Here is a 20,674-nt window from a genome sequence, read left to right as displayed (position 1 = left end):
TTCATTGAAAACTCCCCTCGGATGACTTTTTCCTGTTGCTGATTGTCTCCGCGTTCCAGGCCTGCACAAACTGCTTTTTCCTCCAGCTAAATTTAAAAGGGCCAGACCCTGGAAATGGTGCACTGGGCTGGCCTCACTGTGGGGGCAAAGGTGGGCAGGCTGGGTAGAAGCAGAGCCCCGAAGCCACTGTTCCCCCCCCAGCCCTGACACACATACATGCTCAGGTAGCCCCAGCCCTGCCTTTATTTTAATTCCCCAAACTATACTTAGAGTCCCTTGGGCCACAAACTTTGGAGTTCAGGAAACCCTATTAGGTCTATAGAGGTCAGAGAGGCCCCTCCAGAGCAGGGGGAGCAGGCAGGTCTGGGGGTCCATAGTGCCAGACCCCAGTGGATGTTGGATCCACAGGGTGAGGAAGAGGAGGTTTCTCTCAGGCAGAGCAGGGAGAAAAGAGGTAGCTAGGAGGGAGTGAGCCCGTCATCACTGGGGGTGTGCAAGCAGAGGTGGCATGCTCACTGACCAGGAAAACTGTCAAGGGCTGACAGTGCCAGGTGGGAGGCAGGTGGCTGAGGGCCCTCTACCAAGGCCAGCGAGAAGGGGCTGGCTCTTCTGCACCAGCAGCCTTGGAGGTTACAGCAGAAACAGACCAGAGCCTTGCCCCCTCTGCCCACACAGACCCAAGGCTTTTAATAAGGGAAACCAAATTCTTTGGGCTTTACTTTTAGCTCTGCTACTGACCTGCTGTGTGACCTTATGCAACTCTTTTCACATCTCTGTGCCTCAGTGTCCCCATCTTCAATATCAGAATAGTAAAAGCAACCACATCACAGGGCTTTTAAGATAACTAAGCAAATTAATATCTGTAAAGTGTTCAGAATAGTTCCTGACACAAAGTAAATATGATAAAAATGATGGTGATTACTATGGAGGGATTCCGAGAAGTCTTCACCTTTCATGTTTCAGAAACGGCAGCCTTTTCTGTTAAGCATTGCCCTCTCTGGGGGTCTAGTTCAAGGGCCTCTGAGGGAAAAAAGTAAAACCCCAATGCCTAGGGGATCTGGCTTTGTCCCTAAAGGCTGGCCACAAGGTTGAGCACACGGTTGGGACGAGGCACAGTTTGTTCATCCCTGCTCCTCCTGCCCCCCCCCCCCCAGGTAGCTCTTTCATGGAGTGGGAAGGGCCCAGCCCAGCGCCCACCATCATTGTGTCATCCTGGGTCAGCCACTCCTGCCCCAGGTGACCGCATCCGTCTCATCGCCTCTCGGTGTTGGCCCTGCATCACAGGGCTCCTGCGAGGGAGAGAGATGGTGGAGATGGTGCAGAGAGAGCAGGGAGCTGTGTCATGGACAGCCCTGGGAGACAGAAACCGAAATTCCGTGCTGCCCTGAAGCCCTAAGGACTGAGGGTGGGAGGTTTGAAGTCCGTGCATCCAGACAGGGCAAATGTGGGCAGATCAGGCCAGTGTGGAGACGCCCCCCAGTGGACTGGGACCCAAAAAGGATGCCGACCTGGCTCTGTAGAAAGATGTTCTCAGCCGTCAGAGCCCGGCCAAGGCTGGTGGGACAAAGGCTGGATCCCACCCTATCCTACTTTCTAGAGAAAAAGGCCAGGGGTCAAGAAAGAAGAAGGGAGCAAAATATTACAGAAGACAAAGTACCCCAAACAAAAGGACCAACATAAGCCAAAGCTCATAGCAACCCTACAAACACGATTATTAAGGGAGTGTTTCCCAAAGGCCGGGGATTTATGCATCACCTCCACGATGTTTGCCGCATTTATTTATTGAATATCTTAAATCCATTCACACTTTCAACTTAGATGTATTTAAAAGAAACTTCCAATCACTGCCACGAATTGCTGTAAATTAAATACAAGGGCGCTATAAAATAAACTGGACATAAAGCTACATTGTTAAATTCTAGCCAAACACTGTTGCCTGCAGAGGCTCTGAGCTTGGCACCTGCTCCCCCTTGGTTAAGAAGGGAGATTATCAAGTGCCAAAGAGGTGTTAAAGATGGGTCGCACCCGCCTGAGACTCTCCTCGACGTAGTGGAATAATCGGAAGAGAAAAGGAAGGACTACCTTTCTCACTTTGAACCCTGTCTGCTTCTACCTAAAATAAATTGCTTACAGCTAGTGACACAGCTGGAAAGCTCCCTTGAAAGCGCTAATGAGGTGAGAATTCCACCATCCTCAGGGGAGCCCCCTCCTGACCTGCCCCCACAGGACCCCCAGACCAGCTTGGGGAGGAGTTCTGGATCTCAGGCTCAGGGACTCCAGGATCTGGGCCACACCTCACTCTCTTTGGGGTACGTGATCCTTTCTGGTACCTCCTTTACAGCTTGCAGCCCCTTTAGTGTCTGTCTTCCCCAGAAAGTTCCTCCCTGACCCAAAAAGTAGCCCCTTCCTTCCTCTTTCAGCCGCAGAGGAGCCACATTGATGGGATCTGGGGAAGGTGGCATCAGCCCTCTCCACCTGGGTGCCTAGGGAGCCTCCTTAATTAACACAAACAAAGCCCAGTTCCTAATGCCCCTCCCCAAGCCGGCTCCTCTTGCAGCCTCCCAACTCAGGAACGGATCTCCATCCTTCCAGAACACTGGAGTTCTTCCCGCAGTCTCTCTTCTCTCACCCCAAATCGATCTGTTAGGAAGTCCTACTGACTTGATCTTCCAAACATAGCCACACTGTGCTTGCTTTACTCCCAGGCCTCACTCCCAGGCCGACTGTCTTCCCCAGCAGCCAGAGGGACCCTGTTAAAACCAAATCAGGCCCCATCCCTCCTCTGTGCCATACCCTCTCTGGCTCCCACCTCTCTCAGGGAAAAAGCCAAAGTCCTTCCAAGGGTCCACAAGGACTCCCCAACTATTCTCTCTCTGTTCTCATCTCCTCCCCCAGTGTCCTCTAGCTCCTCTACTCTGGCCCTTACTGTTCTTTCAACACTACAGGCATGCTCTGCCCCAGGACTTTTACTTGGAAGGCTTTTCCTCTGGACATACACAAGGCTTATCCTTCACCTCCTTCAGGGCTTTGTTTACAGGTCACCTCCCCTGTGAGTCCCTCCCTGATTTACTTCCTCATAACATGTATCACAATGGGCCATAGTGAGCATTGTGCTTCTTGGATTTGGTGTCTGTCTCTCCCCTCCCTGGAGAGAGAGGAGTTTTGCCTATTTTGTTCACTGCTGTAGTCCAGTGCCTCACACTGGACAGAGATTCATGAAAGAAATAACTGAGTAGCTAGACTTCATTAAAATTAGAAAATTAGACTTCTACTCTGAGACAGACATGTCAAGAGAATGAGAAGACAAGCCACAGACTTGGAGAAATATTTGCAAAAGACACATCTGATAAAGACTGTTATCCAAAATATACAAATAACTCTTAAAACTCAACAACAAAATGAAAAATCAGATTAAAAAGTAAGCTATAGACCTGAACAGAAACCTCACCAAAGACATACAGATAGCAAATAAGCATATGAAAAGATGCTCAAAACCATATGCCACTGTGAAAGTGTAAATTAAAACACCAGTGAGATAACACTACAAGCCTATCAGAATGGCCAAAATCCAAAACACTGGCAACACCAAATGCTGACTAGGACTTGGAGCAACAGGAACTTTCATTCCTTGCTGGTGAGAATGCAAAACAGTACAGACACTTTGCAAGGCAGTTTAGTGGTTTCTTATAAAACTAAACACACTGTTATCGTATGATCCAGCAATCACATTCCTTGATATTTACACAAAATGATCCCAGCAGCTGCTGTAGTGAGGGAGGCCTTCGAGTGGTGTAAACTGTGGAGGGCTGTGCACATGCAGATCTGCCTCTGGGGATTCCAGCTTTTCTTTTTCCTTTCAGGCTCCTCTCTTCTAATTTGTTAAGAACAGCACCCCCACCCAAGGCTGTGCTCTGAATTCTTGCCGTAAACAGGTCCTGTGCCCAATCCTCGAATCCAGTGGTTTTCAAATGTATGACTATATATATACTTTCCCAGGGAAGAAATACATTTTACACAGTGAGGACAGAAAAAGAGCCCACACTCACAGCTTGTTGCTTTATTATATACAATGCACTCTATTGTCTAATCCATTTCTTTTTTTAAAAATGTAGATCACAACCCACTGAATAGATTTCACAACTCACCAATGGGCCATAGCCTGCAGGCAGGCCCATAGCAGGATGGGTGGGTTCTTATAAGACCTAGAGTGACTGGGGCGCCCTGACTGGGTACTCCCCAACCTGTCAGCATTCCCCCAACTCCAGGACTCCCTCCCAGCTCTCCCCCACCCCACCCATTTCCCCTTCCTCCAGCCCCACAGAGCCAGGAGCTGGAAGGACCCAATCTCTCTCTGCACACATGAGCTGACAGCTCTGGGCAGCTCAGGGACCCCTGCATCCCAGAGACCTGGGGAAGTGAGAGCCAAGAAGGCATGGAGGAGGGCCCATCCCAATCTCTTTGTCTGGGAAAGTCATTATGATGCAGCCAGCAGAAGAGCTTTAGCCTGGGAGAGGGGCTTTCATTTCCAAAGGCCTGAGCTGGAGGGCGGGAGGAGATTGCTCATAGATAGGGAGACATAGCTGCCAGGGCTGCTACCTCATTCCTGCTCCTCGGCAAGCAGCCAAGCTCCTTAACCCTTGATGGAGCTGGAGACTGGGAGGCAGCCTGCAGGCGGGCCTTGCTGCGGTGGAGGTTGGCATTGGGTGGGTGGGGGGCTTTTTAACCACTTTAATGACAGTTCTTTTCATCCATGATTACTAAGCATGAGCTTGGTCCTTCCTTTACAGTGCCATGTTCAGTCCACCCATATCCCTGGGAAGCTGTAACTGTCATCAGTCCCACTTTACAGATGAGAATGTGGAGGCCCAGAGACCAAAGTCACTTGCCCATAGTCTTAAGGCTTAGAAAGGGGGGAGGAATTCAGGGGGAAGCAGGTTTTGAGTTTTGAAGGGAGAGATACTTGCCAGTTCTGGGTGAGGGCTGTCAGGGGCCTCAGCAGCTGGGGCCTGGGCTTCATTCTGCGTCTTCTTGAGACCTCCTGGGCTCTCAGCAGAGGGGCCCCATCCTCTCTTGGGCAAGCACTCTGCTCTGTGTTTCTTCTGCCTCAGTTTGCTCCTGTCACTAAAGCAACTGACTGTGCTTTGAATCTCCTGTTCGTCACCCACCTGCTCTGTGTTTTTAAGACCCCGTGTCACCGTGCGTGCAGCCTGGCCCACTGCTTCTCACTGGGAAACTGACTTTGTGCAGTTCTTGTGTCCAGGACCTCGTTAAGTCCATATTAGTTCTAATATGTGTGTCTACCGATCCTTGGTTTTTCTAGGTAGATGACTAGTAACCTGCAAACTGACAATGTTGTCACTTCCTTCCGCATCCTTATATCTTTCTGCTATGGACTGAACACTTGTGTGTTTGTCCCTACCTCTCAAGTTCCTTGGTTGAAGCCATAACCCTCCAGTGTGATGGCATTTGGAGGTGAAGCCTTTGGGAGGTGGTCAGGTTTAGATGAGGTCATGAGGGTGGAGCCCTCGTGATGAGATTGGTGACCTTATAATAAGAGGAAGAGAGGTCTGTCTCCGTGAGCATACAAGGAAAGTGATCCAGGAGGAAGGCCATGCCCAGGAATAGTGTCCTCACCAAAACCCCGACCATGCTGGCACTCTGGCCTTAACCTTCCAGGCTCCAGACAGTGAGAAATAAATTTTTGTTGTTTAAACTACCCAGTCTATGGTACTTGGAGATAGCAAACTGAATTCACTATGATGCTCTTATTTCTTTTACTTTCCATAGAATGTTCAGGATTTCCAGTACACTGTATTTTGGATAGTGGTATTGACAGTCATACCCTTATCTTGTTCCTAACTTTAGGGGAATGCATTTAAAGTATTTCCATTAAGAAAAATGTTTGCTTCAGGATTTTTTTTTAGGTAAAATATAAATAACATAAAATGTTCCATCTTTGCTTTTTTTTAAAAATATATCTTGATTGACTTCAGAGAGAGGGAGGGAGAGGGGGAGAGAGAGAGAGAGAAACATCAATGATGAAAGTCATTGATCGGCTGCCTCCTGCACGGCCCTGACTGGGGATCGAGCCTGTAACCTGGGCTTGTGCCCTGACCGGGAATCGAACAGCGGTCTCCTGGATCACAGGTCAATGCTCAACCGCTGAGCCACGGCCGGCCAGGCACCATCTTAAGCATTTTAAGTATACAGTTAACTGGTATTAAATACGTTCACATTGTTCTGCAACCTGTACCAACGTCTATCCTTATAACTCTTTTCATTTTGTAAAATTAAAAACTCTATATCCATTAAACAATTCCTCCCCTCCCACAGTCCCTGGCAACTTCCATTCTACTTTCTATCCCTATGATTTTGACTTCTCTAGGGAACCTCATATAAGTGGAATCATACAGTATTTATCTTTTTTGTGAGTGGCTCATTTCACTCAGCTTAATGCCCTCAAGGTTAATCCATGTTATAGTATATTGCAGAACTTTATTCCTTTTTAAGGCTGAATAATATTCCCTTGCATGCATATACCATATTTGCTTATCCATTCATCTGCCGATGGACATAGGTTGCTTCCCTGTTTTGGCTGTTGTGAATGCTGCTATGAACATGGGTGCACAAAGCTCCATACTGGTTTCCACAGCAGCTGTACTATTTTACACTCCCACCCACAGCGCGCAATGGGTCATCTTCTCCACATACTCACCAACACTCGCTGTTTTCTGTTTGGTTGTAGACATCCTGATGGGTGTGAGGTGATGTTTCGTCATTTTGATTTGCATTTCTCCAATAACGAGTGACATTGAACATTTTTTCATGTGTTTATTGGCCATTTGTATAGCTTCTTTGGAAAAATGACTATTCAAGTCCTTTGCCCAATTTTGCATTAAGTTGGCTTGGAAGTTCTCTATGTATTCCAGATATTAATCCCTTATCAACAAATGATTTTCAAATATTCCGGATATTAATCCCTTACCAACACATGATTTTCAAATATTTTTCAAATGTTTTTGAATATAAAACATTCATTTTATATTGTGCCTGACAGTTCCATTCTGTGGGCTGCCTTTTTACTCTTTGGATAGTGTCTTTTGATGCACACATTTTAAAAATTGCCATGAAGTCCAATTTGTCTATTTTTTCTTTTGTTGCCTGTGCCTTTGTCACATCCATGAAATGACTGCCAAATCCAATGTCACAATGCTTTTGTCCTTTGTTGTCTTCTAAGAGTTTTACTGTTTTAGGTCTTAAATTTGGTTCTTGATCCATTTGCAGTTTTGTACGTGGAGTTAGGGAGGGGTCCAACTTCATTCTTTTACCTGTGGAAATCTAGTTCTTTACCAGACCTCAGGGAGCCACACCCTAAACATGTGCACTTGGCATTCAGCCGAAGACTCAAGCAGATCCCCACGCAAATTTCCAGGTCTCTCTGCAAAGCTCCCTCTTCTCTGATACCCCGCCCCACAGGTCCTGTTCCCTGCTGTCTCTCCAAACTCTGATTTCTCTCCCCAGTTCAGCAACACTCTCTACTGTGCTTGAACTCTCCCGTCCCGCTCCACGATCCAGAAAGCATGTCCGGCAGAAAGCCGGGAGGGATCCTGGAACACACTCTGCTTCCCTTGCCCTGGTTGATTGTGTCAGTTATTTCTGTACCAGTTATGCCAACACGTCTGGAAGCAAAATTCAGTCCATATCTTTGTTGTTTGATGATATCTTGTTCCTTGCTTATGTTTTCAGATCCTTCTTTTGTTTATTTAAACTTTGAAAACATTCATTTTATATTGTGTCTGACAATTTCCAATATCCAAAGTCTTGTATGTCTAATTTAACATTTGTGTTCATTCAAATGTTTGAACGAACATTTATTTGGCTTATGTTTTTAAATTTTGGATTGTGAGCTACTGTTCAACTGAGTTCTCTCTGAGGGAATACTATGAGGTCTAGGTTGAGAGTGAACATTTTCAGAGAAGCTTTGCGTTTGCTTCTGTTGGGCATCCTGGGGTGCTGCTCACTGGGCTTCCCAGACCTCACAGGCAGCATATATAGTAAATCTAGCATGTGAAGGCTGATCCGGACAGCAGTGGAACTTGCTTCCCCTTGCCTTTCAATTCTTGGGTGTTCTTGTGCTCAGAAGGGGAGGAGGGGTTGGATACCCAGGACCCCTAACAAATATCAGACCCCTTAGGTATCAAAGAATGCAGGCTTAAGAACATAGCACATCATTTCAAATCCATTACTAGGGGACAAATGTATAATTAAAAAAAACACCTTTGATACAAATGATAGAAATTAAACCTCAAAAAATTCAGATTTAATAAGCATCTTACAAAGGGAGCACAAGTAGTTAAGTACAGAGCATGTCACTGAATGCCAGTGACATATCAGGGCCTGAAGACTCTCTTCTGGGCTCTGAGAACAGGGCAGACCCTCTGGGGTCCTCACCCTTCTCCTGGGAAGTGTCGCTCTGGGAGCATCAGACAAGTGGGGCCAGAGCTGGTGTGCTGCCTGTTCTGCTCAGGTGCCACCAGGGGGGCATTAGCCCACCCAATAGGCTGCCATCTCTGGGCCCTTGATGCTGGTGAGGGTTCTTCAGGCCTGTTAGCTTGGGCACTGAGGGTGGGCTAAATGGGGACATCAGCATGGAGGGGCCACAGAGGCTCTGGCTTTCTGGGTGCCACCAAAGGGTCCCTGAGTGGCCTGTCACTGCCTCTTCTGTCCCACTCCATGGCTGTCTCCCTCTCTTTCCGCCTGCCCTTCATTCTCCCTCCTCCCTCATGTCTTCTCCTCCCCCCCCTCTCCCTTTCCTTTCCCCCTGTGCTCTCCCTTCTCATCACCTGCCTCCCCATCTCTCCCTTAGTCTCCTCTCCCTCTGCTCTGCTTTTCTCTTCCTGTCTCCCCTCTCCCCCTTCTCTCTCACACCATTTGCCACTTGGGCCAGAACCTGAGCCATTCCCACCCAGTGAAGGGGAGGAGGGCATAGTTTAGTTTAGGCCCATTGCAGACCTCCCCATGGTTAATGTCTCCTTGGGCTTGGCTTCCTAGTCAGGCTTGTTTCCCTGGGAGTGGGACAATCCCGGGCTAACTTCATGGCCACAGAAGGAGCTCTGGGTCAGAGCACCCAAGTTTCCAAGGACTGGGCCTGGAACAGGGCTTTTCGGGGGCCTCTGGCCTTGTAGAGCCAGCCTAGCCCATGGCCTCACCCAGATGCTGGAGGCATGCTTGTTTATTACATAGAGGCTCAGAGAGAGGGGGTGAGGGCTGGGGAGGCAGGGCAGGGTGGGCGAGGGGGGAGCCTCGTCTAGGCCTGGCACTCTGGTGGTCAAGGGGCCTGCATTACTTCTTGGAGGACACTTTCTTCCAGGAATTTATCTTCTTACTGCCCCTCCTGGCTTTTCTATGAGGATGCAGATCCACATCAGGATGTTTCATCCTAAAAATCAAAATAGAGAGAAGCGAATACTGGGAAATGAGTGGAGAGGGCTGGTCTGGGCAGTGCCTGAGCCCTGCCCTGGCCTGGGCTGAGGTGGGCGTTGCCTCCACCTTGCACAGCTGAGGTCCTCTAGGTATCGCTCCAACCTGGGGGTCCTGGTGGCACCTGTGACTTTTCTAGGTGCTCACAGTTTTGCTTTTCTGTCTTCATGAGAAATGTGATTTTTCACACTCTTGCAGAACACATCTTCACTTCACAGTGAACACGGCCAAGTTAGTGGACTTGACAGGTCTAGGAGGTTTCTTGCTGGGAGACAGCCGGCAGTCTCCACCCCTCTCAGACAGACAGATGGGCCTGGGCTATGGGGTTTCACCACAAAGCTTAAAGGCCTCAAACTCCACCAGCCAGACCACTGCCAGAAGCAGCTCCAGGGAAAGCAACTCGGCAGCATGTTGATAAAAGGGGCCAGAGGTCAGGGATTGTTGGAGATGACTGTGCCCAGGGGGATGTGACCACCTAAGGTCACTTAGCCCCGTGTGGCCTCTGTGGGCCATACCTTTTCTGCCCACCACAGGAGGGCCCCTCGCCCTGGGTCAGGGAGGCCACCTACTTCTCCGCTTCGGGGGAGGGCTCCTCCATCTTGTCCCCTATGGTCAATGAAGAGGCGCTTCCCTGGCTGTCTTCCAACATTGCTCTCTTGTCTGAGTCAGGGTCATCCAGGCCCAGGATGGAGGCTGACGTGCTGCAGGGAAGGCAGGGAGGGGAGGCAGTGCTCAGTGGGAGCACAGGCAGAGGGGGCCGGAGCTGGGGGTGCCTGGGCAAGCAGCCCTCACTCAGAGCTGCCCCTTCGAGGTTCCAGTTCCTGGAGAGAAAGGGCACGGGCGCTTCTCCAGAGGGCGTGTGAGTGAGGAACCTGACCCCCTGGGGACCCAGAGACTCACTGGAGGTGGGCTTCCCTGGCTTCTCTCTAAGGCTGGAATTGCCCTAACTCTGTGTCCGCGACACTTGTACACCCAGCCTGGCCATCAAATGAGCAAAGGAGAGAGGACAGGAAGCCAAGAAAATAAGTCATCATCTACAGTGTTATGGGCTGTGTCTTTCCAAAATTCATACTGGAGTCCTAATCCCTAGCACCCTAGGATTAGGCAATAGGGTCATTGCAGAAGTAATGAGTTGAGAAGAAGTCATACCAGAGTAGGGTAGGCCTCAATCTAATAAATCTGGCATCTTTATAAAAAGGGGGACATGTGGACACAGACATGCACGCAGGGGCATTGCCTCATCCTAGCAGGCTTCTACTCTTTCTTCTCCACAAGCTGACAAGTCTTACCTCACCAACCAGGCCTGGCCTTCACCTCACACGTCTCTGGGTGCCCTAACAGAGTGGCTTGACCCAGAGCAGGTCAGTGACAGGCTCACAGTGCCACAAAACCCTGAGCTGAACCAGAGCCTTGCTGAGAACTGCCATGGCTGGTAGGGACAGCTGCCTGGGTGTGGAGCTGGGGAGGCAACTTAGGACGGGGTGTGTGTGGTGGGGGGTTCAAGGGTCAGCTCTGCCACGCTCCGTCCCTGCACACACACAGAGCTCACACTCTCTTCTGAGGGCCTGGCTTGATGCCTCTTTCCCAGGAGCTGTAGAGGTCCCTGAGGACAGAGTGAGCAAGGCCTTGGAAAGCAGGCTCTAGGTGGGCCTCCTTGGGCTGAGGGAAGGTGCTGGCATGAGCAGCGGGCAAGGGCGGAGTGCACTCCCTCAGAGCAGCCTCACTGTAGGAGGGCCTGGTGGAGGTGGCTCCTCCCCGACACTGGGCCCACTCTCCCCATCCCCATCCTTCGAGGGGTCCTGGCAGGGGCAGCTGAGGAGGGCATGGGCCCCCAGCACAGCTGACTCGAGGAGGGACCCAGGCCTCCTGACACTGCGCCCTGGCCTTCCCCTTCCTGCCCCTCCACCCCCCTTGTCCCAGTCAGCCTCCTCCTGCCTCTTGTAAGGTAGGCAAGAGGTAGGAGTGTTACCAAGCGGCACAACTGTGAAGAGCTTCCCCTCAATATGAACGGCACTTTACAGTTTACAAAGCCTATTGAGTATTACATGGGCATTTACATAGCACTGTGCCTTTCCAGTTTGTAATGTACTCTGCACCTGACAGAACGCTTGCCAGTTTATATGGAGCTTTGTCATTTATGGGGTGTCTTGTGGTTTACAAAGTGCTTTTCAGGGTCTAGGGTACATTGCAATTTATAAAGCACTTTACAGGGCTTCCATCTTCCAGTTTGGGTAGAGGGCACACAGCAGTTTATGACGCTTTGCAGGTTACAGGGCACATTGCAGCTTCCAAAGCCCTTGGTGATTTATCGGGCATGCGGCACTTTACTGAGGACTTTGCTTGTGTAGATTTCATGATAGCGTGGAAGGTGCTCTGTGGTTGACCGGGCATGTTACAGTTACATGTTATATGTTACTGGGCTTGGCGGTTTACAGGGCACGTGGCATTTTGTTATTGCAGGGTGCATCATCTCTTACAGCTTTTGTTTCTCTCAACTCACTCTTCTAAGAATGGCCCTGAAAGAATGATGTTCTCTATTCACAGGCAGACAACTGAGGCCCAGGGAGAGCAAGTGACACATCTGAAGCCATGTCTGTGGCATGGCCTGGCACCCTGCCTCTGCAGGGAACACTGCCCTCGCTGGCTCCCTTCTCCAGTGGGAGGGGTGCACCAGGGGCCCCTTGCCTCAGTCAGCTTCTCTGTAAGGGACTTGCCTCCCAGACCCCCACATCGCCCTGCAGCTCTGCATGCAAAGCTGTCTGCCAACATCCTTCTCGAAACAGGAAACCCAGAGATGAAACGCTATCATTCTAGGTGCTATGCACCTCCCTCGCATTGTATGCTGACAGTTCTGCCTTTTAAGATTTTTTTCAGCATAACAGTCTGTCATGCTGGGACTTCCACATCCACTGACCATAAACCTTCCAAATCTAAAGGTGAACATTTGTTCTTCTTTCTCTCAAAACACCTCTTGCAAACCTCGATTCCTTCATCTCTCCACCTCTAGTGCACAGCTGAGCAGCAAGCCTCCCATGCACCCATCCAAGTTGCATATTTAGGAAACAAGTGGACAGGCCAAGTACAGAGGTCCGCCCTTCAAGCTGCCACTCCTCACTGCTCACTGGGTGTGGCTGAACAGGAGGCTACCCGAGCCACATCTATCCATTGTGTCCATAAGGACGTCAAGAGCTTTCACCCAGTGACTTTCCAAGTCCAGATAATCTAGGCTGACAGCACGTCTCTCTAGTTGCCCTGCTGGAGGAGGAACTAGGGTCGATGGGTGGTTTTAAAACATGCCCACAAGTTCTTCAACAGTACTCCCATCAAGAAGTGGGGTCTTGTTCCTCTCCCTTAAACATGGGCTGGACCTAGGGACTCACATGCAGGGGAAGGTGATGCTAAATGACTCATGAGGTCGAATCATTAAAGGCAATGCAGCTCCCACCTGGCTCTTTGGGACCTTGCTGTTGGAACCCAGCCGCCATGTTGTAAGGAAGCCCAGGTCATGTGGAGTGGCCACGTGTGTTTCAGCTGACAGCCTGCATCAACTACCAGCAATGAGAGTAAACAAGCCTTTGAGAGAACTCCAGCCCCAGCCAATTTCTGACTCCAGCTACACAAGAGACCCAAGCAAAAACCACCAAGCTGAGTCCAGTAGACCCTCCAACCATCAGAGACAGTAATAACAAATAATTGTGTTATTTTGCACCACAAAACTTAGGGTGGTAGTTTCACAGATATAGATAACAGAACTGTTGTTATGGCAATATTTTCTTATAGACATTCTATTCCCTTTCTCCCTAAGTGTTTTCAAACTGTCAACCTAATAAGCCATTCTGGAATTAGGAAGAGTCCTACTGGTTTATAGTTTCAGGAATCTGCCCCTTTCCTCTTTCAATAACCTAAACCATCTGTGGTGTGTGTGTGTGTGTGTGTGTGTGTGTGTGTGTGTGTGTGTGTGTGTGTGTGTGTGTATGTGTGTGTGTAGTTTTCTGATTCTTTTTCCACTATTCCTCAAAAATTGTTGAAAACTGTAAAAACATACTATTAAGGCCTTTCAGAACCCAGAACTCCTTTTAGTAATAATAATAATGGCATTAACAATAATGGCAATAATGGCATTAATTTATAGCCTCTCTGTAAATGTTAGTGATGTGCTATCATTTCATATGTGTTGACTTATCTAATCCTCACAACCCAAGACAGGTAAAAACTGCTTATTCTTGCTGAGGCACAGAAGGTAAGTGGTTTGCCACACAGCTACTAAAGGTCGCCAGACTCCTTTTCCTACTTTCTTGCCTATGTTAGGCATAGACTGCCCTTTCCCATTAAAGGTCATTCTCCTTTTGAGGATAGCAGAAGCCAAGTAAGAGCTGTGTCTTTTTGTAACTAGTTTTTTGGCTACCCCCACTCCCCACCTACTACATCCCCAACTGGCAGACTGGGTTTCTGAATGTCTCTGAAAATGCCTTTGCTTGTCGTCTTTGGCCTCAGCTCATCTACATTTTGGGCTTTTCAAATTGTGTGCTCCCCAAACCCCTTTAATCTTTGGTGTATTTCTTAACTTAAACCTGAGCAACCTCACTCCCTCTGGAAGAGGCCATGGACATTAGGAAGGGCAGATGCTGACAGGTGCCACTGAGAGCCCAGGCATTCTAGAATCCGCTCCTTTCTCCTAATACAGCCTTCAGCAACGTCATGGCCCCTGGGCTCCTTCCCTGCACCAGGCTGTATGGTTCTTGAGCTGAGAGATCTATCTTTGCTCATCTCACCCAAGCTGGGCCCAGGCTGTGCTCAGCAATGGGCATCACCTGGTTGAAAAGCCAGTACCCAGAGGCCAAGAAGCAGACCTCAGCCAGGCTAACCCACTGCCTTTTACAAGGACCTGAGATCACTCCATGAATGACCCTCATCTATGTGGCCCTGCTGGTAAACAAAGTAGAAGCAGGACTTGGATCGCACAAAGGATGGGATAGGGTGGGGTACAATGGGACAAAAACGGGATTGTCACTGGGGCTCCTACCCAAATGCCGGCCTCCATTATTTCTCCTACAGAAACCAGCACTGGGCAAACAATCCTGGCCCCCTCTCTGTTCAAGAGGGCCCTTCTCCCAAGCGTGTCACAAAGAAAACAGCATGGCCTTGTCCACCCCCTCACGGCCTGCTCTCATTCCCATCCTGCCTACTTGCGAAGTCCTCCCATGCCAGCTTCTACTGTGGACTGCGGGTGGGACCATGGTGTCCCCATCTCTGCCCCCTCTCACCTCACTGCTCTTTGGCTCACCAGTGCCCCTTCGTAGTGCCTTGACTCCTCCCTCCCCTCCACCCATCCTTCCTCAGTCCGAGTTTTTCCCATTTTACCTAAATTTGTAATTCTCCGGCAGGAAGTAGCCCATCTTGCAGTCCTGTCGAGCCTGGAAGATCTGTTTCAGCAGATTCTGCTTGCTGAAGCCGTATCCATTCAAAACGCAGCCCCCAAAAAGGAGCTTTCCCCCAGCGAACATCTGATGACAGACAGGAAGGAAACTGAGGGAAGAGGCCATCAGCATGCCAGCACTGACCCTCAGGACAGTGCCACAGGCTCTCAGAGCTTGTGCCAGAATCCAGGACTTTGGTGGCCAGGGAAGGGGTGTTGCCCTTCCCAAGTCACCCAGCGAGGCGTGGCTAAGCCCGTCCTCTGTCTAGGCTCCATAGGTCAGAGGCCAGTCCCATAATCCCAGCCTCTCCCCCCTGTCAGACAGACCAGTTCAAATGTCACTTTATACACAAGACCTCCCAGAACTCTGGGGCCAGAAGGGCGACTTCAGCCCCAAGGCAGCTGGCCTCAAACCCACTCTGATACGCGCATCAGCTGGTCCCATGGGATGGGAGCCCCTCGAGGGCAGGGATCTTGTCCTACAGCTCTCCATGTTCCCACCTTCTAAATGCCAGTCTCCAGCAAGTAGAGAACTGTCCAAAGATTTCTGTGCAAGAATATTCATTAGTGCTGTTATTAAAAAAAAAAAAAAGCACAGGTAGAAAAACCGAAATGATAGATTCTTACACAGCGATTAAAAATCAGGTGTTATAAACTGTTTTACGACATGGGGAAATGCGCATGTCATTTTAATTTAAAAAGCAGGACGCCAAAGTCAGAGAAAGACTGAAAAGGCCAGATACCAAAATATTAGCATGGGTGTGGCCCATGGCCTCCCACAGCACTGACCTATTAGGCGCCGGTGCACACTTGTGTAACAAATGGGGCAATCTGGGTGATATGATGAAGTAACTATATTCTAAATTGTATTTTCCAAATTTTCCACAATGAATTCACAGGGTGGGGCAAAGTAGGTTTATAGTTGTGCGTATACGAAACACAGTTTATTCTTGTATTATTATTTAATAATTATTGTATTATTTTTTACGAACTGTAAACCTACTTTAGCTCCACCCTGTATATATTTTTACAATCCAATGTTTCTAGTATGAAGTTATTTAAAATAAACAAACAGATGAAGAGAACTTGGGATGGGGGACACACGGGGTCAGTGTGGAGACAGGAGGCCAGGCTGGGAGAGAACCCCACAGGCCCCCCATCTTCCTCCTCCCACATCTGTGACTCCACAGTGGTAGGGCTAACGCGACTGGGGTGGTGGTAGCGAGTGGTGGCGAGTCCCCTGCCGGGCTCACCAGAACCATCCCCTTCATCACAGCATACTTCTTCACCAGCAGGGGCGGGGCCTTCTGCAGGGGGCTGTCCAGGTCGTACCGCAGCAGGCGGTAGGGGTCATGCCGGCACTGCCAAGAGAATGAATGCCTGTCACCCCCATGCCAAGAGGATGCTCTCAGATGCCCGCATTCTCAGTGAGTCCTGGGGCTCCATACAACATCCCCTCCCAACTCCTACTCAAGGGGCTGTTCACCCCCCCCATGCACGCCTCCCATGGCCATCCCAGAGAATGTCCCCACATTCACTTAGGGCCCTCTATTGGTGAAAGCTGCCATGGAGATGATCGCCCTCACCATGTGACATCCACGACTAGCCTGGCCCTCTAGAGTTTAGGGGACATCCTTGTTTCCTCTGCCTGAGAAACTGTGGAGATTTGAAGGTGAGGACCGTGTTCCCTAGTGTACCCATTTCCGGGATTCTTCTGCTCTCTATTCACCTGCTGGCTGCCTTCTGGACACCTCAGAGTCATTAAATCCACTAAATTGAACCCAAACCTTGAGGTAGGGCCTAGTCAATCCAGAGTAAAGCTGGTCTCTTTCTTTCTTTCTTTCTTTCTTTTTTTTTTTTTTAATATGTCTTTATTGATTTCAGAGAGAGGAAAGGACGGGGGGAGAGAGAGATAGAAACATCAATGATGAGAGTCATTGATTGGGTGCCTAGCCCGCAACCGGGCATGTGCCCTGACAGGGAACTGAACCCTGATCACCTGGATCCCAGGTCGATGCTCAACTGCTAAACCACGCCCGGCTGGGCAAAGCTGGTCTCTTTCTCCTCCTTCTTTCTGGATGCTATGGATCCATTAATATGGCCAATGCAATAGTTTCTGGTTTTATTTGCCTTTTATTTCAGGTGCCTCCAGTTGTCCTGTCTGAACTTCCAGTTTAAAATGTAAAACCCAGAACCACACCTGGTGTGCTAGCTATCAGAGCAAGAGAACATCAGGGAAGGTTTGTTTTAAAACCCTGAATGGTGGAATCGGAGTCAGGGTAACTGAAACCACCCTCCAGGTCTGCTCCCTGCACTCCTGTCCATCTGCCATGGCCTTCAGCCAGCGCAGGCCAGGCCCTGGCCCTGTTCATGCTGCTCATGGCTGGGGGGCACTACCATGCATTCCTGTGCTTATGGATAATTACTGGTGAACAATTAATAGCCCTGAAGTAAACTAAAGTCAACTCTAAGTTTAAAACATATGTGGCTCTGATGTATGAGACTAGACAAAAACCTTCTTTTATCTAGTCTCATACATCAGGAAGGGTTCCAATGCCATGCTCCTGGCACTGGCTGAAGTTCAGGTCCGAGGGTGGGTACGTCAGGGTCAGGAAGGTGGCACTCCTGGGAGGGGGACTTGAGAGGGTGTCCCCAGGGTGTACACAAACCCTCAGAATCTGGGGCTGCAGCCAAAGGAAGACAGGGCTAGACAATAGATTTGAGAGGGTACCAGGACAAAGGGTTTGAAGGAAGGCACCAGCGTGCTTGTGCTCACGTGGCATCCTCTGCTCCAGTTGGGGACAGGGCCACCCCTTGAACTGTTCTAACTGCTGGAATGGTTGCTGCCTCAGGATGATGATGATGCTACCTCTGGAGCAGGGAGGGCAGGTGGGCTCCATATGCCCCTGACTGACTGACCCACAATGAACTGGGACCTCAAGCAGCCTTTCCTCTGCTTACCTTGGCATAGGCCACCGCCTCTGCCAGAAGCACTCACCACCCACCCAGACCCTTTCCTCCTGGGGGGCTCTCCCAGGCCCTTGAGAGGTGTTCCTCTGCTCCCCTGCTCCTATCCACCTAGAGCTGTCCTTTCATGGTCCCCATTGGGGTTTGCTGTAGTTCCTGCCCCACCACGTTGGGTGCTCCTGAGGATCTCGGGGTGAGTGTGGCTCTGCTCTAAATACATAAGCACATAACCACACACGGTGGTGGTGAGAGCTCTGGGAGAAAACAACAGGGGCCTGATTTGTCTCAAGGCCAGAAAAGGCACCCACCTTGATGTGGTGACATTGGTTCTGGAGACAGTAGGGAGAGTGTGTGCAAAGGCCCCACGGGGAAAGGGAAGTGAAAGACGGCCGTGTGTCAAGGTGGAGAGGGAGCCGCTCAGCCAGGTGCTCGGCCAGCCCTAGCCCTCCCGGGGGCTCCCCACCCCCAGACACTGGGGGCTCCTCTGCTGGGCCCAGAACCCACCTGGACGCAGGGTGAGGCGCGGCCCTGCTGCCGGTGACTGTAGAGTGTGCTGAGCAGCCACTGGAGCTCTCCTGTGCTGGTGGGGCTCTGGCCAGACACGATCCCAAACACCAGCACCTGGCTGGGGTCGCGAGGTGCAGACAGGAAGCGCTCCAGCTCCAGGTCGGACACCAGGGGTGGCTTCACTATGCACTTGCAGCCAGCATGGATGCCTTCCTTACAGATGAGCTTCCGCAGCACCAGCGGGCAGTCAGAGGGTGAGGCTGCCCACCCGGTGGGGCTGCGCACCTCCTGGCTCTTCCCTCTGCAAGGAGCAAGTGGGCAGGCGCTCAGTGGGCCCTGCCCACACGGACAGAGGCCCGCTGCTGTGGGGCCTAGGCTGCAGGCAGTTCTAGCCTGGCCTCCGCCACCACATGCAGCACCGCCTTGAATGGGTCCCCTAACTTCTCCGGGCCTCGGTTTCCTCAGGTGCAAAATGCAGTTAACAAGTGACTCAACCATTCATCCATTCAACGGAAGCTTTGCAATCATCCTCAACTCCTTTCTCTCACACCCCATATTCTATTCAACCTATTAGCAAGTCTGTCTGCTCTCCATTCAAGAAAGATCCAGAGTCCAACCACATTTCCTGTCCCCCCACTCCCATTAACATGGTCCAAGCCTCCATCATTTCTTGCCTGGATGCCTGTAAGTGCCTCCTAACAGATCTTCTGCTTTCTCCCCTGGCCCCTCTTCAGTCTATTCTCTGCCCAGCAGACTGTTGTGATATTTTTTCTTTATTTAAAAAAATAGTTTATTGATTTTTAGAGAGAGGGGAGAGAGAGAGAAAGATCAATGTGAGAGCGTAGCATCGATTGGTTGCCTCCTGCATTCCCCCTACCAGGGATCGAGCCTGAAACCCAGCTATGTGCCCTGACTCGGACAATGTTCCAACCAACTGAGCCACCAGCTAGGGCAGGACCTTTTTTTTAAATTGATGGGATGATTCTAAAATTATATGGAAATGTAAAGGGCCAAGAACAGCAAAACAATTTAGAACACAGTCTGAGTACTTACTCTGCTGTATATCAGTACTTACTATAAAGCTGTAATAAGACAATTTGGTATTGGTAAAGCTATAATAAGATAATAGGGAACAAAACAGAAAGTCCAGAATGTGACCCTTGATTTATACATACTTATTGATCTGATATTCAAATTTCATATCATTTCGCGTATCATGAGAAATTCTTCTTTTGATTTCTCCCCAAGCATTTAAATACATGAAACCATTCTGAGCTCACCCATAAAAAAGGCAGGCAGCAGAACCAGATTTGCACATGGCCCTAAATTGCCAACCTCTGCTCTAACCCATTACACTGATTTATTTTCTTCCTAGCCTTCTCACTATCTAAATGACTTCAGTTATTCATGTGTTTATCTTCTAATGAGATAATTGCCCCATCCTGAGAATTCTAACTCCAAGAGGGAGGGGCCTCATCTATTTTCTTCACCATTGTGTGTCCACTACCCATCACAGCATCTGACACACGGAAGTTGGAGGAAATGAAGGCCCAAGCCTACCTGGGTGTGACCAGGGCTTTGGCACGGATCTTGATGGTCTTTTTCCTAGTGGGGCTCACAGGAGCAGACACAGGATCTTCTTTCAAAGACTCTCCAATCAAGGATTCGTGTGGGGCTGACTGATACCGTGATGGAAGGCCTTCTGAGTATACACTTGGCTTGGTGCTCCGCTCGAGAAAGGGCCAGGATTTCATTCTGGTTCGACTTATTTCTGACGATTCCCTTACTGTATATTCTATGGTGACCAGGCCTGTTAACAGAAGACACGCTGTTACTCTCCCTCTTGGCTTGGCCTTACCTCCCTGCTGTGAGGCTCTGCATGTGGGCACCCTTCAGCTCATCTCCCTCTCCACTCCTTCACTCTTGTAGATTCTCCTGCTGGGTTGCCTGCCCTCTGTTGTCTGGCACAGTGCTCTAACTCTAATACAGTTAGTGGACCAGTAAATGCTGGGTCCCTCTTAGATCCCTCTTCTCCCAAGAGGCCTGTGTTTCAATCAGCTTTGTGTCCTCCACAGCACTCAGTATAGAGACTGGGTACACAATGCATCCATTCTGTTCCCTTCCCTGAGAATGCTGTTCCCTGTGTCTCCAGATTTAAGTCATTTCCATCTACTTTCTTTGTTACATTGCATTTATCTGTATTCTTACTTTCCTTTCCTACTAGACTGGAAAACTTCTGAGGCCAGGAGCTCCCATTTCTTCATTCGCTTACCATCTATTGAATGCTGGGTGCTGGGCACAGAC

The 20,674-nt window shown here is 49.7% G+C and overlaps 1 protein-coding gene across 2 annotated transcripts in view; it reads right to left on the bottom strand.

Moving 5' to 3' along the window:
* Positions 1–9,342: 9,342 nt before the first annotated feature.
* Positions 9,343–20,674, bottom strand: part of FAM194C (family with sequence similarity 149 member C) — a 51,193-nt gene continuing 39,861 nt past the window's right edge. Inside the window, exons 11-17 of one of the 2 annotated variants that reach the window (XM_087824629.1) lie at positions 19,931–20,180; positions 18,368–18,671; positions 16,150–16,257; positions 14,842–14,984; positions 11,809–11,819; positions 10,050–10,173; positions 9,343–9,439 (exon numbers count right to left, since the gene is read on the bottom strand). In XM_087824629.1, the coding sequence (XP_087680755.1) occupies positions 9,343–9,439; positions 10,050–10,173; positions 11,809–11,819; positions 14,842–14,984; positions 16,150–16,257; positions 18,368–18,671; positions 19,931–20,180 (1,037 nt within the window). Of the gene's footprint in view, positions 9,440–10,049; positions 10,182–11,808; positions 11,820–14,841; positions 14,985–16,149; positions 16,258–18,367; positions 18,672–19,930; positions 20,181–20,674 lie in introns of both variants that reach the window. The other variant, XM_087824628.1, reaches the window with a different exon arrangement.

This window comes from Miniopterus natalensis, chromosome 15, assembly GCF_054644295.1.
Source record: "Miniopterus natalensis isolate mMinNat1 chromosome 15, mMinNat1.hap1, whole genome shotgun sequence".
Taxonomy (NCBI): domain Eukaryota; kingdom Metazoa; phylum Chordata; class Mammalia; order Chiroptera; family Miniopteridae; genus Miniopterus; species Miniopterus natalensis.
Note: the sequence above shows the minus strand (reverse complement) of the source record. Positions and strands in the feature narration are given on the sequence as shown.